Source organism: Heteronotia binoei, chromosome 10 (assembly GCF_032191835.1).
Source record: "Heteronotia binoei isolate CCM8104 ecotype False Entrance Well chromosome 10, APGP_CSIRO_Hbin_v1, whole genome shotgun sequence".
Taxonomy (NCBI): domain Eukaryota; kingdom Metazoa; phylum Chordata; class Lepidosauria; order Squamata; family Gekkonidae; genus Heteronotia; species Heteronotia binoei.
In genome coordinates, this window is record NC_083232.1 from 94181875 (window position 1) to 94203852 (window position 21978).

Sequence of the window (21978 nt, forward strand, 5' to 3'; positions counted from 1 at the left end):
ATTAGCCAGTTTTTGATCCACAAGAGGACCTGTCCTTTTACTCCATGACTCTTGAGCTCACTAAGGAGCCATTGATGAGGAACTTTATCAAAAGCTTTCTGGAAGTCAAGGTAAACAATATCTATTGGGTCTCCTTTGTCCACATGTTTTTTCACCCCCTCAAAGAACTGTAACAGGTTAGTGAGGCAAGATCTTCCCTTACAGAACCCATGCTGAGTCTCCCTCAATAACTCGTGTTCATCAATGTGCCTACTCATTCTGTCCTTGATAATGGCTTCTACCTACTTTCCTGGTATTGAAGTCAGACTGACTGGCCTGAGTTTCCTGGATCACCTCTGGAACCCTTTTTAAAGATGGGGGTGACATTTGCTACCTTCCAGTCCTCAGGAACGGAGGCAGATTTCAATGAAAGATTACATCTTTTTGTCAGGAGATCCACAAGTTCAACTTTGAGTTCTTTCAGAACTCTTGGATGTATGCCATCCGGACCTGGTGACTTATTAGTTTTTAATTCATCTATCAGTTGTAGGACCTCCTCTCTTGTCACCTCAATCTGACTCAGGTCTTTCAACACCCCTTCCAATATAAGTGGTTCTGGAGCAGGCAAACACTTCTCCCACAGTGAAGACGGAGGCAAAAAATGCATTCAGCTTCTCAGCCATTTCCCTATCCTCCTTCAGTAATCCTTTTAGCCCTTGGTCATCTAAGGGCCCCACTGCCTCCCTGGCTGGTTTCCTGCTTCTAATATATTTGAAGAAATTTTTATTGTTTGTCTTTATGTTTTTTGCAATACACTCCTCATTGTCCCTTTTTGCCCGCCTGATCACAGTCTTGCATTTGATTTGCCACTGCCTGTGTTCCCTTTTATTAATCTCACTTGGTCTAGCTTTCCACCACTTAAAGGAGTCCTTCTTACCTTTTACAGCTTCCATTACTTTGTTTGTTAACCATGCAGGCCTTCTCTTATACCTGTTTGTGCCTTTCCTAACTTGTGGTATATATTTTATCTGAGCTTCTAGGATTGTACTTTTAAATAGCCTCCAAGCTTCCCCAGGGGTTTTGACTGTATTTACCTTTCCTTTCAGTTTCCTCTTCACATGCCTCCGCATCTCAGAGAATTTACCCCTTTTAAAGTTAAACGTGGTTGTGCTGGACTTTTGGGGCAACTCTCTATTTATACAAATGGTGAAATTAATAACGTTATGGTCACTGCTCCCAAGCGGTGCGATCACTTTTACATCTCTCACCAAGTCTTGGGCATTACTTAGGACCAAATCCAGGATCGCCCCACCCATGGTAGGTTCAGAGACCATCTGCTCCATAGCACAGTCATTGAAAGCATCTAGAAACTCAATCTCTTTCTCTCGACCAGAACACATATTGACCCAATCAATCTGCGGGTAGTTAAAATCACCTATGAAGACACATTTTTTACGTCTAGCCACTATCTTTAATCCTTCCATCATATTATAGTCGTCCTCTATCTTTTGATTTGGTGGGCGATAACAAACTCCCATAGTTAAATTTCCTCTTGGGCCCTCTATTTCAACCCAAAGCATTTCTAGAAGGGAATCTAATTCTCTGACCTCAGTCTTACTGGACCGTATGCCCTCTCTGACATACAGAGCCACCCCACCTCCAACCCTTCCCTCCCTGTCCTTCCAATATAACTTATATCCAGGAATCACCGTGTCTCACTGATTCTCCTCATTTCACCAAGTTTCTGAAATTCCCACAATGTCTATGTTTTCTCCCAACACTAAACATTCCAATTCACCAGTTTTACTTTGAACACTTCTAGCATTTGTGTACAAACATCTGTAACTTCTCAGGCAAGCTAGGCCCGCCACATTCCTCCTGCCACGAGACTCTGGCAGGCAGTCCACTCTGTTTGTCACTATCTCAGTGGACAACTCTGATCCATTACCTGGTAGAAAAGTAACAGCTAACCCTTCATCTCTTTGAGATGAGTCCTCCCGAACCAGAGACATTTCATCTTCTGTCAGCTTTCCCCCAAGATTTAGTTTAAAAACTGCTCTGCCACCTTTTTGATTTTAAGCGCCAGTAGCCTGGTTCTTTTACAGGGTGGTTTGCCATTGCCTTCCCCAGTCATCTACACTTCCCCCCCCCCCCCAGCATGCTGGATACTCATTTTACCAACATCGGAAGGATGGAAGGCTGAGCCGACCTTGGAGATGGCAGCCTGAAAACTCAGGTTTGATTGAACTCAGGTCGTGAGCAGAGCTTAGGACTGCAGTACTGCAGCTTTTAACACTCAGTAACATGAACAGTACCAAACTATTGCACACAGTTCTTAATTACCATAGAAACAAAAGAGAAATATGACATACCAAGTGCTCTGTGTTGAGATCTAGGAGGGGGAAGTTGGCGGAAGTATTCTTGACAGGCTGAAGTAGAATGGGAAGATTCTAAATTAAGCCCCCCCCCCACCTTTTTGAGCATGTGAGCACCTTTGGAATTCTGCCACAGTGTGGTGAGCACAGCCACCAAATGGCTGTAAAGTAGTTGCCACTGGAGGTGGAGCCAGCCACAAAATGGATGCTGCATAGGGTTGCCAAGTCCAATTGAAGAAATATCTGGGGCCTTTGGGGGTGGAGCCAGGAGCCATTGGGGGTGGAGCCAGGAGCAAGGGTGTGACGAGCATAATTGAACTCCAAAGGGAGTTCTGGCCATATCATTTAAAGGGACCACACACCTTTTAAATGCCTTCCTTCCATTGGAAATAATGATGGATAGGAGCACCTACTTTTGGGGCTCATATAATTGGACTCCCTGGCCCAATCTGTTTAAAACCTGGAGGGTGGTTTGAGGAGAGGCACCAGATGCTATGCTGAAAATTTGGTGCCTCTACCTGAAAAGAAAAAGCTCCCCCCACCCCGAACCACAGATATCCGTGGATCAATTCTCCACTATACCCTATGGGAATCGGCCTCCATAGGGAATAAAGGAGTGCCCAGCGGATATTTCCCTCCCCCCCACTTTCTCGTGACCCTGAAGTGGGGGGAGGTCTTCCAAACGGGGGGATCCCCTGCTCCCACTTTGGGATTGGCAACCCTAATGCTGCAGCTTACCTTCAGTCGCACAGTGCAGATCCTTGTGCTATGGTAGCAGCTGCTGCCAAAGCAATGTTTTTTAAAGTCCGCACAGCCGACTGAATCTCCAGGGGCTAATCAGAAGACTTGTGGCTTTTGGTGCCCTGGGTGAGCTGCCCACTAGCAAACTTCCCCTCCCCCCAATAATTTTTTTTAAAAAACAGAGAATTGTAGAAGAAATGAAGAAGCTTGAAATTATTTACATTTTTAATTTACAGTTTTTTATCTTTATCTTTTTCTTTAAATTGCGAAATCAAGCAATAGAAATTGTGAGGATACTTCTTGATCCTTTTAGCTGGAGGTGGCAGGGACAAGACCTTCACATGACCATTTCTACTTGATCCTTTTAGCCGGAGGTGCCAGGGACAAGACCTTCACAGGACCATTTCTACTTGATCCTTTTAGCCGGAGGTGCCAGGGACAAGACCTTCACAGGACCATTTCTACTTGATCCTTTTAGCCGGAGGTGCCAGGGACAAGACCTTCACATGACCATTTCTACTTGATCCTTTTAGCTGGAGGTGCCAGGGACAAGACCTTCACATGACCATATCTACTTGATCCTTTTAGCTGGAGGTGCCAGGGACAAGACCTTCACATGACCATTTCTACTTGATCCTTTTAGCTGGAGGTGCCAGGGACAAGACCTTCACACGACCATTTCTACTTGATCCTTTTAGCTGAAGGTGCCAGGGACAAGACCTTCACATGACCATTTCTACTTGATCCTTTTAGCTGGAGGTGCCAGGGACAAGACCTTCACATGACCATTTCTACTCGATCCTTTTAGCTGAAGGTGCCAGGGACAAGACCTTCACACGACCATTTCTACTCGATCCTTTTAGCTGGAGGTGCCAGGGACAAGACCTTCACATGACCATTTCTACTTGATCCTTTTAGCTGGCGGTGGCAGGGACAAGACCTTCACATGACCATTTCTACTTGATCCTTTTAGCTGGAGGTGCCAGGGACAAGACCTTCACATGACCATATCTACTTGATCCTTTTAGCTGGAGGTGCCAGGGACAAGACCTTCAGACGACCATTTCTACTTGATCCTTTTAGCTGAAGGTGCCAGGGACAAGACCTTCACATGACCATTTCTACTTGATCCTTTTAGCTGGAGGTGCCAGAGACAAGACCTTCACATAACCATTTCTACTCGATCCTTTTAGCTGGAGGTGGCAGGGACAAGACCTTCACAGGACCATTTCTACTTGATCCTTTTAGCTGGAGGTGGCAGGGACAAGACCTTCACAGGACCATTTCTACTTGATCCTTTTAGCTGGCAGTGGCAGGGACAAGACCTTCACATGACCATTTCTACTTGATCCTTTTAGCTGGCGGTGGCAGGGACAAGACCTTCACATGACCATTTCTACTTGATCCTTTTAGCTGGAGGTGCCAGGGACAAGACCTTCACATGACCATATCTACTCGATCCTTTTAGCTGGAGGTGCCAGGGACAAGACCTTCACATGACCATTTCTACTTGATCCTTTTAGCTGGAGGTGGCAGGGACAAGACCTTCACATGACCATTTCTACTTGATTCTTTTAGCTGGAGGTGGCAGGGACAAGACCTTCACATGACCATATCTACTCGATCCTTTTAGCTGGAGGTGCCAGGGACAAGACCTTCACATGACCATTTCTACTTGATCCTTTTAGCTGGAGGTGCCAGGGACAAGACCTTCACATGACCATATCTTCTCGATCCTTTTAGCTGGAGGTGCCAGGGACAAGACCTTCACATGACCATATCTACTCGATCCTTTTAGCTGGAGGTGCCAGGGACAAGACCTGCACATGACCATATCTACTCGATCTTTTTAGCTGGAGGTGGCAGGGACAAGACCTTCACATGGCCATTTCTACTTGATCCTTTTAGCTGGAGGTGCCAGGGACAAGACCTTCACATGACCATATCTACTCGATCCTTTTAGCTGGAGGTGCCAGGGACAAGACCTTCACATGACCATATCTACTCGATCCTTTTAGCTGGAGGTGCCAGGGACAAGACCTGCACATGACCATATCTACTCGATCCTTTTAGCTGGAGGTGGCAGGGACAAGACCTTCACATGACCATTTCTACTTGAACCTTTTAGCTGGAGGTGTCAGGGACAAGACCTTCACATGACCATATCTACTCGATCCTTTTAGCTGGAGGTGCCAGGGACAAGACCTTCACATGACCATATCTACTCGATCCTTTTAGCTGGAGGTGCCAGGGACAAGACCTTCACATGACCATTTCTACTTGATCCTTTTAGCTGGAGGTGCCAGGGACAAGACCTTCACATGACCATATCTACTCGATCCTTTTAGCTGGAGGTGCCAGGGACAAGACCTTCACATGACCATATCTACTCGATCCTTTTAGCTGGAGGTGCCAGGGACAAGACCTGAACATGACCATATCTACTCGATCCTTTTAGCTGGAGGTGGCAGGGACAAGACCTTCACATGGCCATTTCTACTTGATCCTTTTAGCTGGAGGTGCCAGGGACAAGACCTTCACATGACCATATCTACTCGATCCTTTTAGCTGGAGGTGCCAGGGACAAGACCTTCACATGACCATATCTACTCGATCCTTTTAGCTGGAGGTGCCAGGGACAAGACCTGCACATGACCATATCTACTCGATCCTTTTAGCTGGAGGTGGCAGGGACAAGACCTTCACATGACCATTTCTACTTGAACCTTTTAGCTGGAGGTGTCAGGGACAAGACCTTCACATGACCATATCTACTCGATCCTTTTAGCTGGAGGTGCCAGGGACAAGACCTTCACATGACCATATCTACTCGATCCTTTTAGCTGGAGGTGCCAGGGACAAGACCTGCACATGACCATATCTACTCGATCCTTTTAGCTGGAGGTGGCAGGGACAAGACCTTCACATGACCATATCTACTCGATCCTTTTAGCTGGAGGTGGCAGGGACAAGACCTTCACATGACCATATCTACTCGATCCTTTTAGCTGGAGGTGCCAGGGACAAGACCTTCACATGACCATATCTACTCGATCCTTTTAGCTGGAGGTGCCAGGGACAAGACCTGCACATGACCATATCTACTCGATCCTTTTAGCTGGAGGTGGCAGGGACAAGACCTTCACATGACCATTTCTACTTGAACCTTTTAGCTGGAGGTGTCAGGGACAAGACCTTCACATGACCATATCTACTCGATCCTTTTAGCTGGAGGTGCCAGGGACAAGACCTTCACATGACCATATCTACTCGATCCTTTTAGCTGGAGGTGCCAGGGACAAGACCTTCACATGACCATTTCTACTTGATCCTTTTAGCTGGAGGTGCCAGGGACAAGACCTTCACATGACCATATCTACTCGATCCTTTTAGCTGGAGGTGCCAGGGACAAGACCTTCACATGACCATATCTACTCGATCCTTTTAGCTGGAGGTGCCAGGGACAAGACCTGAACATGACCATATCTACTCGATCCTTTTAGCTGGAGGTGGCAGGGACAAGACCTTCACATGGCCATTTCTACTTGATCCTTTTAGCTGGAGGTGCCAGGGACAAGACCTTCACATGACCATATCTACTCGATCCTTTTAGCTGGAGGTGCCAGGGACAAGACCTTCACATGACCATATCTACTCGATCCTTTTAGCTGGAGGTGCCAGGGACAAGACCTGCACATGACCATATCTACTCGATCCTTTTAGCTGGAGGTGGCAGGGACAAGACCTTCACATGACCATTTCTACTTGAACCTTTTAGCTGGAGGTGTCAGGGACAAGACCTTCACATGACCATATCTACTCGATCCTTTTAGCTGGAGGTGCCAGGGACAAGACCTTCACATGACCATATCTACTCGATCCTTTTAGCTGGAGGTGCCAGGGACAAGACCTGCACATGACCATATCTACTCGATCCTTTTAGCTGGAGGTGGCAGGGACAAGACCTTCACATGACCATATCTACTCGATCCTTTTAGCTGGAGGTGGCAGGGACAAGACCTTCACATGACCATATCTACTCGATCCTTTTAGCTGGAGGTGCCAGGGACAAGACCTTCACATGACCATATCTACTCGATCCTTTTAGCTGGAGGTGCCAGGGACAAGACCTTCACATGACCATTTCTACTTGATCCTTTTAGCTGGAGGTGCCAGGGACAAGACCTTGTGCATGAGAGAAAGATGCTCTACCACTAAGCTATGGCTCCTACCCCAGTTACTCTGCAAGACCAAATACGGCTTTCTCCCGTGTTGTTTGCTGGTTTTTATTACAGCCAGATATCTATTACAGAACTGAACTATTATTACAGAACTGAATTCTATCAGGACGCATGAAATCTCTGCCTCAAAGAACCTTCTGGCAAGCAAGCCGTTAGAACAGAAAGCTTTTTATGTGACATTACCGCCACCTAAAGGCCATGTTAATACTTACATCCAGGCTTTGTTGGCTCGATGCAGTCGATTTTAAAGGCTCCTCACCGGCATAATCTACATCCATCCTCATCAAGGACTCTTCTGCCTGGAACACAAATTAAGTATCTTATGTAACCATCCCAAAAGAAACACATTCCATGCCACTTACAAACAACTGTGACAGACCAGACCAATAAAACGCTATGAAAGCAAACCGGAGACAATGTGTTCAGCATTATTTAGGAAAGCTCCCACCGCTGAGTTCATACCACCGGACTATTCAGAGAAGGTTACAGAAGAACCCAGTGAGGAGCAGGGGGATCAGAGAGCAGTGCAGAAAAGGACTTTTAGACTGGTCAGTTACAAATTTCTAGATACCCATGGCGCAGAGTGGTAAAGCTGCAGTACTGATATCGGAGCCCTCTGCTCATAAGCTAAGTTCGATCCCAGCGGAAGCTGGTTCAGGTAGCCGGCTCAAGGTTGACTCAGCCTTCCATCCTTCCGAGGTCAGTAAAATGAGTCCCCAGCTTGCTGGGGGGGAAGTGTAGAGGACTGAGGAAGGCAATGGTAAACCACCCCATAAAAAGTCTGCTGTGAAAACGTCGTGAAAGCAACGTCACCCCAGAGTCAGAAACGACTGGTGCTTGCTTTACCTTTACTTAAAATACTTAGGTTAGGGAGTTGGAAGACACAGGGTTTTAATTCTTCTGTCATGGAAGCTCACTGGTGACTTCAGGCCAGTCACACACTTTCAGCCTAACCTACCTCACCAGGCCTGCTGTTGTGAAAATAAAATGGAGGAGAGGAGAACAAGGTTCAGCACTGTGGGCCTCAACTGGAGAGAAAGATTGTGGTTATACTGGCTTTTGAAGCATATCCCTGGAGAGATTGAGACCAATTCGATTTGAAATTGATTACAGCTGCCGTGGGGCTGCAACTTAATAATAATAATAATAATAATAATAATAATAATAATAATAATAATAATAATAATAATAATAATAATAATAATAATAATAATAATAATAAATTTATTCTTATATCCCGCCCTCCCCCGCCAAAGCGGGCTCAGGGCGGCTCACATGACATGGTTTACACCATGATTACACTAAAATCCAATCATTACAATAAAAGACAATTAAAAGAGTTAAATACATTCAATTAAATTAAATAAACAATTAAAATTATTAACAGCTACAAATTAAAGTGCCACAGTTCAGTATATGCATAAGATGGCTAGGTGTCATTTCCGGGTTCCATCTTAAACGCGAGTTGACAGAGGGTAATGTAATGTAAAATTTTATTTGTATCCCGCCCTCCCCCGCCGAAGCAGGCTCAGGGCGGCTAACAACATTTAAGGTGAACAACACAATAATAAAACAATAAATTCATATTAAATTCACATTAAAACCAATCAATGATTAAAACATTCCTAGATCTGATACTGGCGGTAAACATTATTAATCTGGCGGTAAACATTAATTTAGTCATTGGTGAACGCCTGTTTAAAGAGGACGGTCTTGCAGGCCCTGCGGAACTGGTCTAGGTTCCGCAGGGCCTGCACCTCCTCTGGGAGCTGATTCCAGAGTTGTGGGGCCGCAGCGGAAAAGGCCCGAGTGCAGGTGCTTTGAAGTTTGACTTCTTTTGGCCCAGGGATATTCAGTCTGTTTTTTCCCACTGACCTCAGTGCTCTCTGGGGCTCATATGGGGAGAGACGGTCCCTCAGGTAGGTCGGTCCTTGGCCATATAGGGCTTTAGAGGTTATGACCAGCACTTTGTACTGGATCCGGGTAGTTTTGCAAGCCCTGCAAAACTGATTTAGGTTTTTGCCCCACCTTTTTCCTGCGGCCAAGGCTGGTGTGTGGGGTTCTGCCGCTTGCGGCAGAATCCTGACGTGCGCCCATCCCCCCCCTCCTGTAATTTCTTCGTGTGCACGCAAAGCGTGCGCGTGCCTGGGTTATGATGATGTCACATGTGCCGTTGTTTCTGGGAGCAGGGGTCGGAAGAACTCTCCCAGATCCTGCATGGCCAGAAACAACGCGGCGCCTTTCAGTCCTGGGGAGGGAGAAGGGGCTGCCGTGTCCTCCTCCCCTCCCCTTTCCAAGCTGACAACCGGGCAGAGGGATCCCACTTTCCCCACCACCGCCCCGCTTCACCTCCTGAGCCTCCATGCCCTTGCCCTGCAGCCTTCCCTGTCCCATGCCTCGCCCGACGGAGAAAGCCCGACCTACACTGGCTTTGGGGGGGTGGGGGGGATGAGGGTTATATTTTAAAGCTCCTTATTTGGGCAGTGATGTCAAGGGAAGTTGAGGCAAGCCCTGCCCTGGAGTAGCTTTGCTCACCCCCTTCCCACCCGCTTGCTTTCCATTCTCTGTTGTCTGGCACCTGCTGCTGCTGCGGCTTTCGCAGCAGCGTGAGTAAATCTCGCGGGGTTTCAGCTGTGCTTCCAAGTTGGCGGGCAAAGGGGAAAGCAGCCCACCCCCACCCCCAGCAAGATCCCAGGCATGTTTCCCGGGGAGTAAGTCCAAAGCCCAAGACTGAAAGGTGCTGTGTTGTTTCTGGGAGCACAGGGGCTGGGAGAGTTCTTCCAGCCCCTGTGTGCCCAGAAACAACGCGCCCCTCCAAGAGCCAGCGCCCGAGGCAACTGCCGAATCTTGCCTTAAGGACGTGCCGGCTCTGCCTGTGGCATGCAAGATCGTCTGAAAAACGGTTTCTGCTTGCCACAGGGAAGAGGCGGGGCAAGTCACAGCCCTGTGGCATCTTATGCAAAATTGAACAGAAGCACCGGAGGGGAAAGGGCTCTGAGACCGGAACAAGCCTAGTGAGAAATCAGTCAGTCTCCTTCCTCCGATAAAAGGGAACCATTAGATCCAACCATACAGAGAGAAGTTACTTAAATTATTAAAAACTGTGGTCTATATTGCTGTGTTTAGCTTACTGAAACTAGGATTCTACCACATCATTTTTGTATCATTTGACGTCACGTTATGACTTACACTTTACTTCAGTTCTGTTTCTAGATTTGTGATTGGTTCTATGAACATTCTATTGTACTGTTTATTGAATGCCCCCCATCCCCCCATCCTATCAACTGTATTAGCTCATTCTGCGTAATCTGCCTCGAGTCCAAGTGAAAAAAGTAGACTATAACTCACATAGATACAATGTATTTCTAAATGGAAGGGCTTGACCACACCTGTACAAAAGTGGCTGTCACCAGTCTTTATCTGGTGCATCAACCTCAATGCACTCAATGCACAGCAGCCCCACTCAATGCACAGCAGCCAAGAAGGTCTGAGCGCCTGCTCCGGCTGCAACGCCACTGAGGATGTTCTCCGCAGCTGAGAACGAAACGTCTGGAAGGAAAACTTTCTCCAGTAGAACACAGCACTTGATCCCGAAAGACTCTACAAACCCTAGTTTGGTGTAGTGGTTTGGTGTACGGACTCTAATCTGGAAGAACCGGGTTTGATTCCCCACTCCTCCACTTGCACCTGCTGGAATGGCCTTGGGTCAGCCATAACTCTGGCAGAGGTTGTCCTTTAAAGGGCAGCTGCTGTGAGAGCCCTCTCAGCCCCATCCACCTCACAGGGTGTCTGTTGTGGGGGAGGAAGGTAAAGGAGATTGTGAGCCGCTCTGAGACTCTTCGGAGTGGAGGGCGGCATATAAATCCAATATCTTCTTCTTCTTCTTCTAATGATGTTACCAGCCGTGAAAACCTGAAATCTTTGATAACCTCTTAAATGTTCCAAAGAAGCTCATGGCTGAGTGTCAGGGCTTTTTTTGTAGCAGGAACTCCTTTGCATATTAGGCCACACCCCTCTTATGTAGCCAATCCTTCAAGAGCTTACAGGGCTCTTCTTACGGGACCTACTATAAGTTTTTAGAGGACTGGCTACATCAGGGGTGTGTGGCGTAATATGCAAAGGAGTTCCTGTTACAAAAAAAGTCTTGCTTTAAACTTTTTTTTTGAGAATTTTGTTTCCACAGAGAGGTTCCGGAACTCCGTTCTGCCATGTTCCCCCAGAAAAAAAGCCTTGCGTACAGCTATTCAGCTTGCAGGCAGGGGGTGTTTTTAGCAGAAACGCACAGGAACGCAGTTCCAGCTGGCTTGGCATCAGGGGGTGTGGCCTGATATGCAAATGAGTTCCTGCTGGACTTTTTCCTACAGAAAAAGCCCTGTCAGCTTGAATAGCCTGCCGGGGGGGGGGGGGCGTTATAAACACTTCCGCTCCACATTTCACTTCCAAAGATGCAAAAGCCTATCCCAAAGAGAAATGAATACGAAAACTGATCAGATAAAAGCTCCACTTAATCCAGCATCATTTCAGCAGCCAAGTAACCAGATACTGCCAATAAACTCACATGCGTGAAACCAACAGCTCTCCCCTGGACGTTCTCCTGAGCATGATCGTATCAAGCTGCCTCATATGGCCAGAGATCACACACACTAAATAATGCACTTTCCCACTGGATTTTGCCAGTTCACACAGTACAATCCAGTTGGAAAGTGCACTGAAAGTGGATTGAAAGTGCATTATTTAGTGTGTGTGATCACAGCCTTAGATTAAGACCAGTGTTCCCTCTAAGATGAGTTAGCTTGAGCTAGCTCACAGATTTTTAGCCTCCAGCTCACACATTTTTGTCTTGGCTCAGGAAAAATAGCCCCAGAGCACAATAATTTATGCAGCAGCTCATAACTTTAATTCCAGTAGCTCACAATTTTAATACTAGGAGCTCACAAAGTAGAATTTTTGCTCACAAGACTCTGCAACTTAGAGGGAACACTGATTCAGACTGCTGGCCAATCAAGTTCAGTACTGTCCACTGAGACTTTCAGTGACTCTCCAGGTTCTCATACCAAAGTCCTTCACATCTCTTGATGTTAACTGGAAATGTTGAGAGCTGAACGTGGGAATTTCTGCATGCCAAGTGGACATTTCTACCAGTGAGACACATGGCCCCTCTTCAAGTATCTGTTCTGCTCACGACCTGAGTTCAATCCTGGCAGAAGCTGGGTTCAGGTAGCCACCTCAAGGCTGACTCAGCTTTCTATCCATCTGAGGTCGGTAAAATGAGTCCCCAGCTTGCTGGGGGTCAAGTGTAGATGACTGGGGAAGGCAACAGCAAACCAGCCCACAAAAAGTTTGCCAAGAAAATGCCATGATGAGATGTCACCCTATGGGTTGGTAATGACTCGATGCTTGCACAGGGGACTACCTTTACCTTTTTATGGACAATGGAGTACAATGATCCCCCCCTCCTGTAAGCAGATGAGATCTGTGCAGAGACAAAAGCGCAACAGCCCTCAATCATACTCAATCACTGAACCAAACATCTTTTCTTCTGTCTTAAAGTTCCCCTATATTTGACCACATGCATGAGGATCTGTGTCCTCCTGTTTACATAAGTGGGTGAGAAGCGTATGCTTCCTTGCTATCATCATTTGAGATACAAGTCTAGCCGAGCTTTAATCCTGGTTTAACTCTATCCCCAAACTGACTTTCTACACTAGAATCAGAGAAACCAACTTTATGACTCTATGATTCTATGGTTTTAGTGTAGAAAGTCAGTTTGGGGACACAGTTAAACCAGGATTAAAGCTCTAGTGCGAAATTGGTGTAGTGTGGCTAGACTTTCACGAGAAGACCAGATTAGCGCTCACTCATCATCTCTGAAAGCAACATAATGATTACACACCCAATACTCTTATGGTGATTTCCAGAAAAACTGGGATGACAAGCTCAGCGATTTCGGACCTCAAAAAATGTAGCAAACCCTCCCCACTCCCTACAATGCCCAACTAATACCTCGGAAAATGGAGAGGAGAAAGCACTAATCTATCCCCCACCTCAGATCTATATATCTAGTTCCCAACTGTGCCCCCTATGTGTGTCCCCCCACAGACAGGGGACACACGGAGGGTAAAGAGATTTTTCTGTACACTTAGGCACTCCCAAGGGTTGCAGAAAAATGCAAAGTTTTTAAAAATACACCAGCATGCCCAGTGTGTGGGAGTAGGTCATGTAGGTGGTTGCCTAGGGTGCTGCATAGGTTACAGGGTGCCGCTAGGCGCCCCCCGCATGCCAGCTGGCACAGTTCTGTCTCTTTCCCCCGCCCACGACTGGCAGAGAAAAGAGGAAGCTCGGCCTTGCTCCTGGGCTGCCTCCCCTGCAGGGAAGGCAGCCCAACAGCGAGGACGAGGCCCCGCACTGGCTCTTTCCCCCGCCCAAAACTCGAGAGGAGGAAATAGACCGCACCACGTGACCCCCTCCCCACCATTTAAAGACCTCCGCCGATAGCTGATCAGAGAGGGTCTTTAAATGGGAGCGGGGAGGCAGATCGGTCCAGCTCTGCCTCTTTCCCATGCCCAAGACTGGGTGGAGGAAAGAGGCAGCTTGGCTTCGCTCCCAGGCTGCCTCCCGTGCAGGGAAGGCAGCTTGACACTGAGGACAAGGCTCTGTGCCTGTTCTTTCCCCTGCCCGAGATTCAGGTGGAAGAAAGAGACCACATTGTGTGACCCCCTCAGCACCATTTAAAGACCCCAGCCGATCAGTTGATCTGCCGGGGTCTTTAAATGGGAGGGCGGAGGCAGATCTGCTGTTTCTGCCTGGCGGAGAAATGGCAGAAGCAGCTCCATCTCCCCCCCACCTTTTAAAGGGAAGGGACGGGGGCGTGGGAGGGGGGCTGCCTGGGGCGGCAAAAACCCCAGCGCCGCTCCTGTACACCAGTGGGTTAAATCCCCCCCAATTAACAAAACGAGCTGCCTGTGCGCATGCAAACAACGCGGTTATCCACTGAGCTGGAAGCAGAGGTGGCAGCTGCTGATGGGAACGCTGCACCAGCCACCATCTCCACCTACGGTTGCTACTGACCAACCGGTCTGCTTTAAGTTGGCTCCGGACTCTTTGGTTGTTGCCGGGACTTGCCAGGCCGCTGCTCTGGCCTCAGCTGGCCACAGAGACCAGGCAGCTTTTCTGCCCCTGCTCCACACGTCCCTCTAGCCGCTGCACTCTGCGATGGGGCCTGTGTGGGTGCACACACCTCCCTTTGCCTGGATCCCAATGTGCTCAGCCTCTTCGGTTTGAGCAACCAGTCAGCGCTGAGGCCTGCCTCCCTCCGTCTGCTGGCCATGGAGCTGGAGGTGCTGGATGAAGCTGGCAGTGCCAAGATGCAAGCCGGAGCTGTCACCCCAGAGGTGAGATGGGAGGCCCCCGTCCCAGCTGGAGGCAAGAGGGCAGCGGGTGGGCTTGGGGGTTGGGGCGAGAGAGGACCACAACCACCAGCAGCATCCTCTGTGTATTTCGGGGTGCTGTAGCCACCAGCATCCAAATCATTCTCTGGGTATCCCTGTCCATGAATTCGCTGATTGTTCACGTCCAAATCACTGCTGCTGTTATCATTATTACTGTACTCAGTAATATGCTCCTTTGCATATTAGGCCACACCTCCCTGATGTAGCCAATCCTCCGAGAGCTTACAAAGCTCTTTTTTGTAAGCTCTTGGAGGACTGGCTACATCGGGGTGTGTGGCCTAAGATGCAAAGGAGTTTCTGCTAGAATTCCACCCCCTGACCGTACTATTCTTAACTCCAGTTTCCTAACTAATACCCTCATCATTATTCTATCACTGCTCTTTTATCCCCATTGTGGTGGTGGTGGTGATTCTTATTGTTATTGTTGCTGGCATAATTGTGCTGATTGTCCTCCTACTGCACATTACACAACATTCTGTTGTGAGTCCCCACTTGTCATCTGCTCATCATCTATATGAGAGCCACTTTTGTGTAGTGGTTAAGTGTACACACTCTTATCTGGGAGAACCAGGTTTGATTCCCCACTCCTCCACTTGCAGCTGTTGGAATGGCCTTGGGTCAGCCATAGCTACTGCAGCTGCTGTGAGAGCCCTCTCAGCCCCACCCACCTTACAGGGTGTCTGTTGTGGGGGGAGAAGATATAGGCAGGGCCGGCGCGTGAGAGTAGGCCAAGTAGGCAACCGCCTCGAGCGCCACTTGGCCTAGGGGTGCCATGAGGCGCCTCCTCTCCCCACGCCCGCTGCCCTCCGTCTCCCCATGCCCTGCCAGCCTCCACCTCCCCGTGCCCACTGGCCTCCACCTCCTTGAGCCCGCCAGCCTCTGTCTTCCCATGCCCTGCTGCTGTTTCCCTCCCTGCGCCCCGCCGCCTCCCCGCCCTCCATCTCCCCCTGCCCACCAGCCTCCATCCCCCCGTACCCGCCAGCCTCCGTCTCCTCGCGCCCACTGGCGTCTGATGATGCTTCCCATGAGCGCTCAAGCTGGCCCGCCCCTGCTTCAAAGGGAGCCGGCCGACTCCCTTTGAAGCAGGGGAGGGCCGGGCTGAGCACTCGTGCAAAGTGAGCACAGCCCGATGACATCACTTCCAGTGACGTCATCAGGGCACACGTAGTTTGCACATGCCCGAAGGAATGGAGGGAGGCAGGGGGCAGGCCTCAGCCTAGGGGCACCAGAACCTCTAGCTCCTGGATATAGGAGATTGAAAGCCGCTCTGAGTCTCTGATTCAGAGAGAAAGGTGGGGTATAAATCTGCCGTCTTCTTCTTCTTATATAACTACTTTTCTGTAACAGTGACAATAAAGTGGTCAGAGACTACAAGCGAAGAATAACAAACATCTTCTGGCCATAAATGGAACCATCGCATCAATAAGCTATGTTTACATGTATATTAAGACTGTAGCACCATTAATTTATACTGTAATTTAAATTTTAATCTAATCGCTGGTTTAAGAAATGTATTTTAATGGTTATGTTGTATTTATTGTTACATCATGGTGTGACCCACCATGTCCTGTAAGCAGCCCTGAGCCTGCTTCGGCGGGGAGGGCGGGGTATAAATAAAAATTTATTATTATTATTATAAATTACTCCTGGCCATAAATTACTCCAACTGATGCGGCTCACTAGGAGCCTGGAAAGTTGGACTGCAATCCCGGTATCCAGTTGCAACAAATTTGTATTAAATGTTCTAGCCGCAGGGCACAAACACAAATGGAAATAATTAGTTTAATTTTTTAAAAGGAAAAAAAAAATCACACATTTACCTTACTGCTTCTTTTATTTGTTCTGAAAAATCCCAGAAATCTTTTCTTTTCTTTTTCCACCGGGTCACAGCTAGTTGAATTTTTTGTCTCTGTAATACAAATAAATACTTCATCAGTACTCCTATCACACACAGAGCGTCAATTAAGGGTGAAACCCCCCCCCCCCAACCATTAACTTTGAGGATGGAAATCAGCAGCTGCAACGTATGGCTGAACACACACAAATGAATTCTAATTTCTGGTACTGCGGTATGAATTGCTAGCAGAAGGAAAGAAGTCATGTGTCATTCCCCCCCCCCCCAAGTTAATGATTTGAATCCAAACTAACCTTTATTTTAGCCAGTTTTCAGAAGCTGATTCAAAAGCATTCAAGCTTAAAGCCATTAACTCACTTCACTGCATTCTGGTGTTATTGCAGAAGGCAAATTCGTTTTTTAGAGCATATAAAGTGTGAAATACAGCCCTATCGATTACAGTATTTGTAATCTGTGGATTCATTATCCCCAATTTTACTTATTTGCAGTCTGATCACACGATGCAGCAGCCAGCCAGCTAGCTTTAAGTCCCATTGTGCTACTGTCACAATTGTTATATTTTCCAGGAAATTGGATTGCATTGCTACTGGGAGATACTGGAATCCTGCCTCCCAGGATATGTGTATTTTGTCATTCAGCAGGATCCAGGGAATGGATTTCTTGCAAATGGAGAGTTCCTTCTGTATTTCTATATGATATACCATATTTTTCACACCATAAGACGCACTTCCCCCCCAAAAAAAAGTGGGGGGGAAAGTGTGTGCGTCTTATGGAGCGAAGGTACCGTACATACCTTCCTCCGGGGGGGGGCAATCTGCTGCCTCCGTCCCGGCGCTTCCCCGCGCCTGCCTGCCTGACTCCAGCTCCGATGCTTACAGCAAGCACCAGGATCGCTTCCTCCGCCCTCCGATCCCAGCGCTTGCTTTAAGCATCAGCACTGAAGCCATGCAAACAGGCAGGGAGAAAGCACGCCGCCCCCTCCACAGCTGGCGCTCACGAAGCGCTGGGTTTGCGGAGGGGGCGGGTGCTTCCTCTGTGCCTGTCTAGCAAGCGCTGGGATCGGAGGGCGGAGGGAGCGATCCTGGCGCTTGCTGTAAGCATCAGCTGAAGCCAGGCAGGCACGGGGAAAGCACGCCGCCCCCTCCACAAACCCAGCGCTTCGCGAGCGCTGGCTGTGGAGGGGGCGGCATGCTTTCTCCGTGCCTGCGTGCCTGGCTGGGAGACAAGTGGCAAGATCGCTCCCTCCGCCCCCATCACAAACCCAGCACTTTGCAGGGAGCGATCTCGCCACTTGTCTCCCAGCCAGGCACGCAGGCGCTGGGGAAGCACGCCGCGCTTGCGTGCCTGGCTGGGAGACAAGCGGCGAGATCGCTCCCTCCGCCCCCATCGCAAACCCAGCACTTTGCAGGGAGCGATCTCGCCGCTTGTCTCCCAGCCAGGCACCTGCGTCTAATGGTCCAGAGCGTCCAATGGACCGAAAAATACGGTAATTAACAGTCAGGCCAGAGACCATATTGCACTTTGCCAATTCCTCCAAAGCATCTAGAACAGGGGTGGGGAACCTCCATCCCGAGGGTTGTACGCGGCCCTCGAAGTCACTTTACAGGCTTTCCGGAATAACAATAAATCCGGAAGGGCCCGTATCTCCTTGGGGAGCTGATTCCACCAGGTTGGGGCCAGGGCTGAAAAAGCCCTGACCTGGGTCGAGGCAAGCCGAACATCCTTTGGGCCAGGGATGGTCAGGATGTTGATTGGCTGATCATAGAGGCCTCTGGGGCTGGTATGGGGAGAGACGGTCCCGTAGGTATGTAGATTCCAGGCAGCGTAAGGCTTTAAAACGGGTGGAGAACTTGGTGTGGCCCTGAGGGACTGCTGGACCGAACGGAGCCATGTGGCAGCCTCCCTGGGGCCTGGCTGGCCAGCGAGGATCGTGGGGCCCAGCCGCGCTCTGCAGCAGCCTCCCCAGGGCCAGGCAGGGATCACAGGGCCCAGATGTACCGTGCGGTAGCCTCCCTGGGGCCTGGCTGGCCGGCCAGAATTGCTGCAGGGCCTGGAAAAGTTACTGTCACCGTTCAGTTTGCACTTGATTATCCCAGAGGGTGTGGCCTAATATGTTAATGAGTGTGCGACCTAATACGCTAATATTAGGGGATGTGGTCTAATATGCTACTGAGTTCCTGCTGGGCTTTTTCTACAAAAAAGCCCTGGGCCTATGCATTTGACTAGGGCAGTGGGCTGGCTGTGTGTGTGCCAGATTAGGCTCCCCCCACGTGACTTCAAATAGAAAATAGAAAAAGAATTCTTTTTCAAATAGAAAAAAGAATTATTTGCATTAATTTTGCTGGCATGAATCATTCTCCCTTGCCGGAGCACTGTTTTTTAAGTTGATAATTTTGTAAGGCCCGCGGATGATGTTATAAATATCCATATGGCCCTTGGCAGAAAAAAGGTTCCCAACCCCTTCTTTAAAAGTTAATACTAAAACCTTGAAATGGACCCGGTACTCAATTGGTAGCCAGTGCAGACTGCACAGCAACGGCCGACTGCCTGCCCATACAGGCAGTTCAGTCAGCAACCGTGCTGCTGCATTCTGCACTCGCCGGAGTTTCCGGATCAATCCCAAAGGCAAGCCTGCGTAGAGCGAGTTACAGTAGTCCAACCTGGAAGTGACTGTTGCATGGATCGCTGTGGATAGGTCCTGGGGAGTCAGATAGGGCACTAGTTGTTCGGCCTGCCGAAGACCGTGCAACTGCTGTGACCTGGGCATCCAGCATCACTCCCAAACTCCTCACCTTCTGAGCTGGCACGAGAGGTGCACCATCCAGGGTGGGAAGTTGGATACCCATTCTTAGCTCCCCACAGCTCAGACACAGGACCTCCATCTTTGCTGGATTAAGCTTCAGCCGCCTCAACTGTTACCAACCAGTCACTGCCTCCAGCACCCTGGTCAAATGAATTGGGGCGGAGTCCGGCCGGCCATCCATCAGCTGATAGAGCTGGGTGTCATCTGCATACTGGTGATAACCCAGCCCAAAACCTCTGGCAATTTGGGCAAGGGGGCGCCTATAGATGTTGAATATCATTGGCGAGAGAATAGCTCCCTGCGGAACACCACATTCCGGTGGATAACGCCGAGAGATCTGCTTGCCAATTGCCACCCTTTGTCCCTGACCACAGAGAAAGGAAGAAAACCAATGGAAGGCTACCCCCTGAACTCCAATGTCGGCAAGGGGGTGAGTCATGAGATCGTAATCGACTGTGTCATATGCTGATGTAAGATCTAGAAGCAACAGCAGCGCTGACCCGCCTTGATCCAGGTGCCTTCTAAGGTCATCCGTGAGGGCTACCAAAGCAGACTCCACCCCATGACCAGGACGGAAGCCAGACTGGAAGGGATCAAGGGCAGATGATGTTATAAATATCCATATGGCCCTTGGCAGAAAAACGGTTCCCCACCCCTGATCTAGAAGCGAGTTTGCTGGTTTAGTACAGAGCTGCAATTGTAGGCTAAACTACACATAGCACACAAATAGGTACAAAGGTCACCCAGTGTTCTTCTGGTCTTTAAAAAGCCACTGCGAGGAGGGAAATCTGGGAGTGAAGAGAAGGCAGAGGAAATAACCGCTTAAGGGACTTGATGTCTTCAAGGAGGAACTCACCTGGGGGCAGGGTTGGTTCACTGCCAAAGCTGCTGCTGGTGGCTGAGGGCACCAACATGCCCCTGGGGTTCACCTTGATTAATATATACTGGGTTTAACGCAAGGAAGAGGCGAAGTGGTAGTGAACATCGCTCTTTTGGTGTAGTGGTTAAGCCAGTTTGGTATGGTGGTTAAGTGTGCAGACTTATCTGGGAGAACAGGACTTGATTCCCCACTCCTCCACTTGCACCTGCTGGCATGGCCTTGGGTCAGCCATAGCTCTTGTAGGAGTTGTCCTTGAAAGGGCAGCTGCTGTGAGAGCCCTCCCTGCCTCACCCACCTCACAGGGTGTCTGTTGTGGGGGAGGAAGGGAAAGGAGACTGTGAGCCACTCTGAGACTCTTCGGAGTGGAGGGCGGGATATAAATTCAATATCTTCATCTACCTCACAGGGTGTCTGTTGTGGGGAGGAAGGTAAAGGAGATTGTAAACCGCTCTGAGACTCTTTGAAGTGGAGGGCGGGATATAAATACAATATCTTCATCTACCTCACAGGGTGTCTGTTGTGGGGGAGGAAGGGAAAGGAGACTTTGAGCCACTCTGAGACTCTTTGGAGTGGAGGGCGGCATATAAATCCAATATCTTCATCTACCTCACGGGGTGTCTGTTGTGGGGGAGGAAGGGAAAGGAGATTGTGAGCCGCTCTGAGACTCTTCGGAGTGGAGGGCGGGATATAAATCCAATATCTTCATCTACCTCACAGGGTGTCTGTTGTGGGGGGAGGAAGGGAAAGGAGATTGTGAGCCGCTCTGAGACTCTTCGGAGTGGAGGGCGGGATATAAATCCAATATCTTCTTCTTCTTCTTTTATTAGCACAGCATATTATACGGCTGCACTCTAAAACTAAAGACTGAGCCAACAGGACCAACTATATATACACTCAAGGTTCCTGTGCTAGCAGCAGGGGGGCCAGTGAATGATTGGAGCAGGACAGCAGGGATTTGGATCCTCCTGCCCATTGTTCCCGAGTCCCCAAGCTCAGTCCTGCAGGCTCCGATGAGCCAGGCAAGAACACCATACTATATACACGTTTCAGATCACATATATAACACCATGCAACAAGCATGACATCCTCGTGGCGCCACCTCCCACACTTGGACTACGGCTGCCTAGGCCCCAAAGCAAGCTCACGCATTTGCCACTGATCCCTCATAGTGAAGAAGTCTACCGCATCAGCAGCGGCACAAAAGACGGATGAAGTCCCGGTAATTCAAATACATCTAAGTGCCCGACAAGGAATGGAGCATTTCCTATTTTCTGTTATGGCGTGAATACGCTCATAATATGTCATTAGCTAACATGCATATTTCAATCCATACGCACACCCTCTGCATCATACAAAAATGTGAAGAAACACAATGGCGCAGTACCAGCTTAAAGCGCAAGCCTAAACGCGTTAGTCATCAAAGCCATGCACAAAAAGAAAAGAAAAAAGAAGTTTAAATAGAAAATCATTTCTCATCGTACAGTACCTCTACAGTTCAGAGAAGGTTCAGATTGAGCTTTTGATGGAAGAACTGGAAAGGAGAGGAAAAGAAAAGAAAAGGACAAAATAGGAAGAAAGAATATTAGAAATGTAGCCCGGAGTTTTTGCATACAAGTATCATAGAGATGGGAGCTCCCATTTGCTCCTCTTGGACAC

The 21978-nt window shown here is 48.8% G+C and overlaps 1 protein-coding gene across 1 annotated transcript in view; it reads right to left on the reverse strand.

Moving 5' to 3' along the window:
• COBL (cordon-bleu WH2 repeat protein) overlaps positions 1-21978 on the reverse strand; it is a 262328-nt gene that overhangs the window by 141983 nt on the left and 98367 nt on the right. The window contains exons 5-7 of the mRNA XM_060247787.1: positions 21809-21853; positions 16605-16693; positions 7549-7635 (exon numbers count right to left, since the gene is read on the reverse strand). Of these exons, the coding sequence (XP_060103770.1) occupies positions 7549-7635; positions 16605-16693; positions 21809-21853 (221 nt within the window). The remainder of the gene's footprint in view (positions 1-7548; positions 7636-16604; positions 16694-21808; positions 21854-21978) is intronic.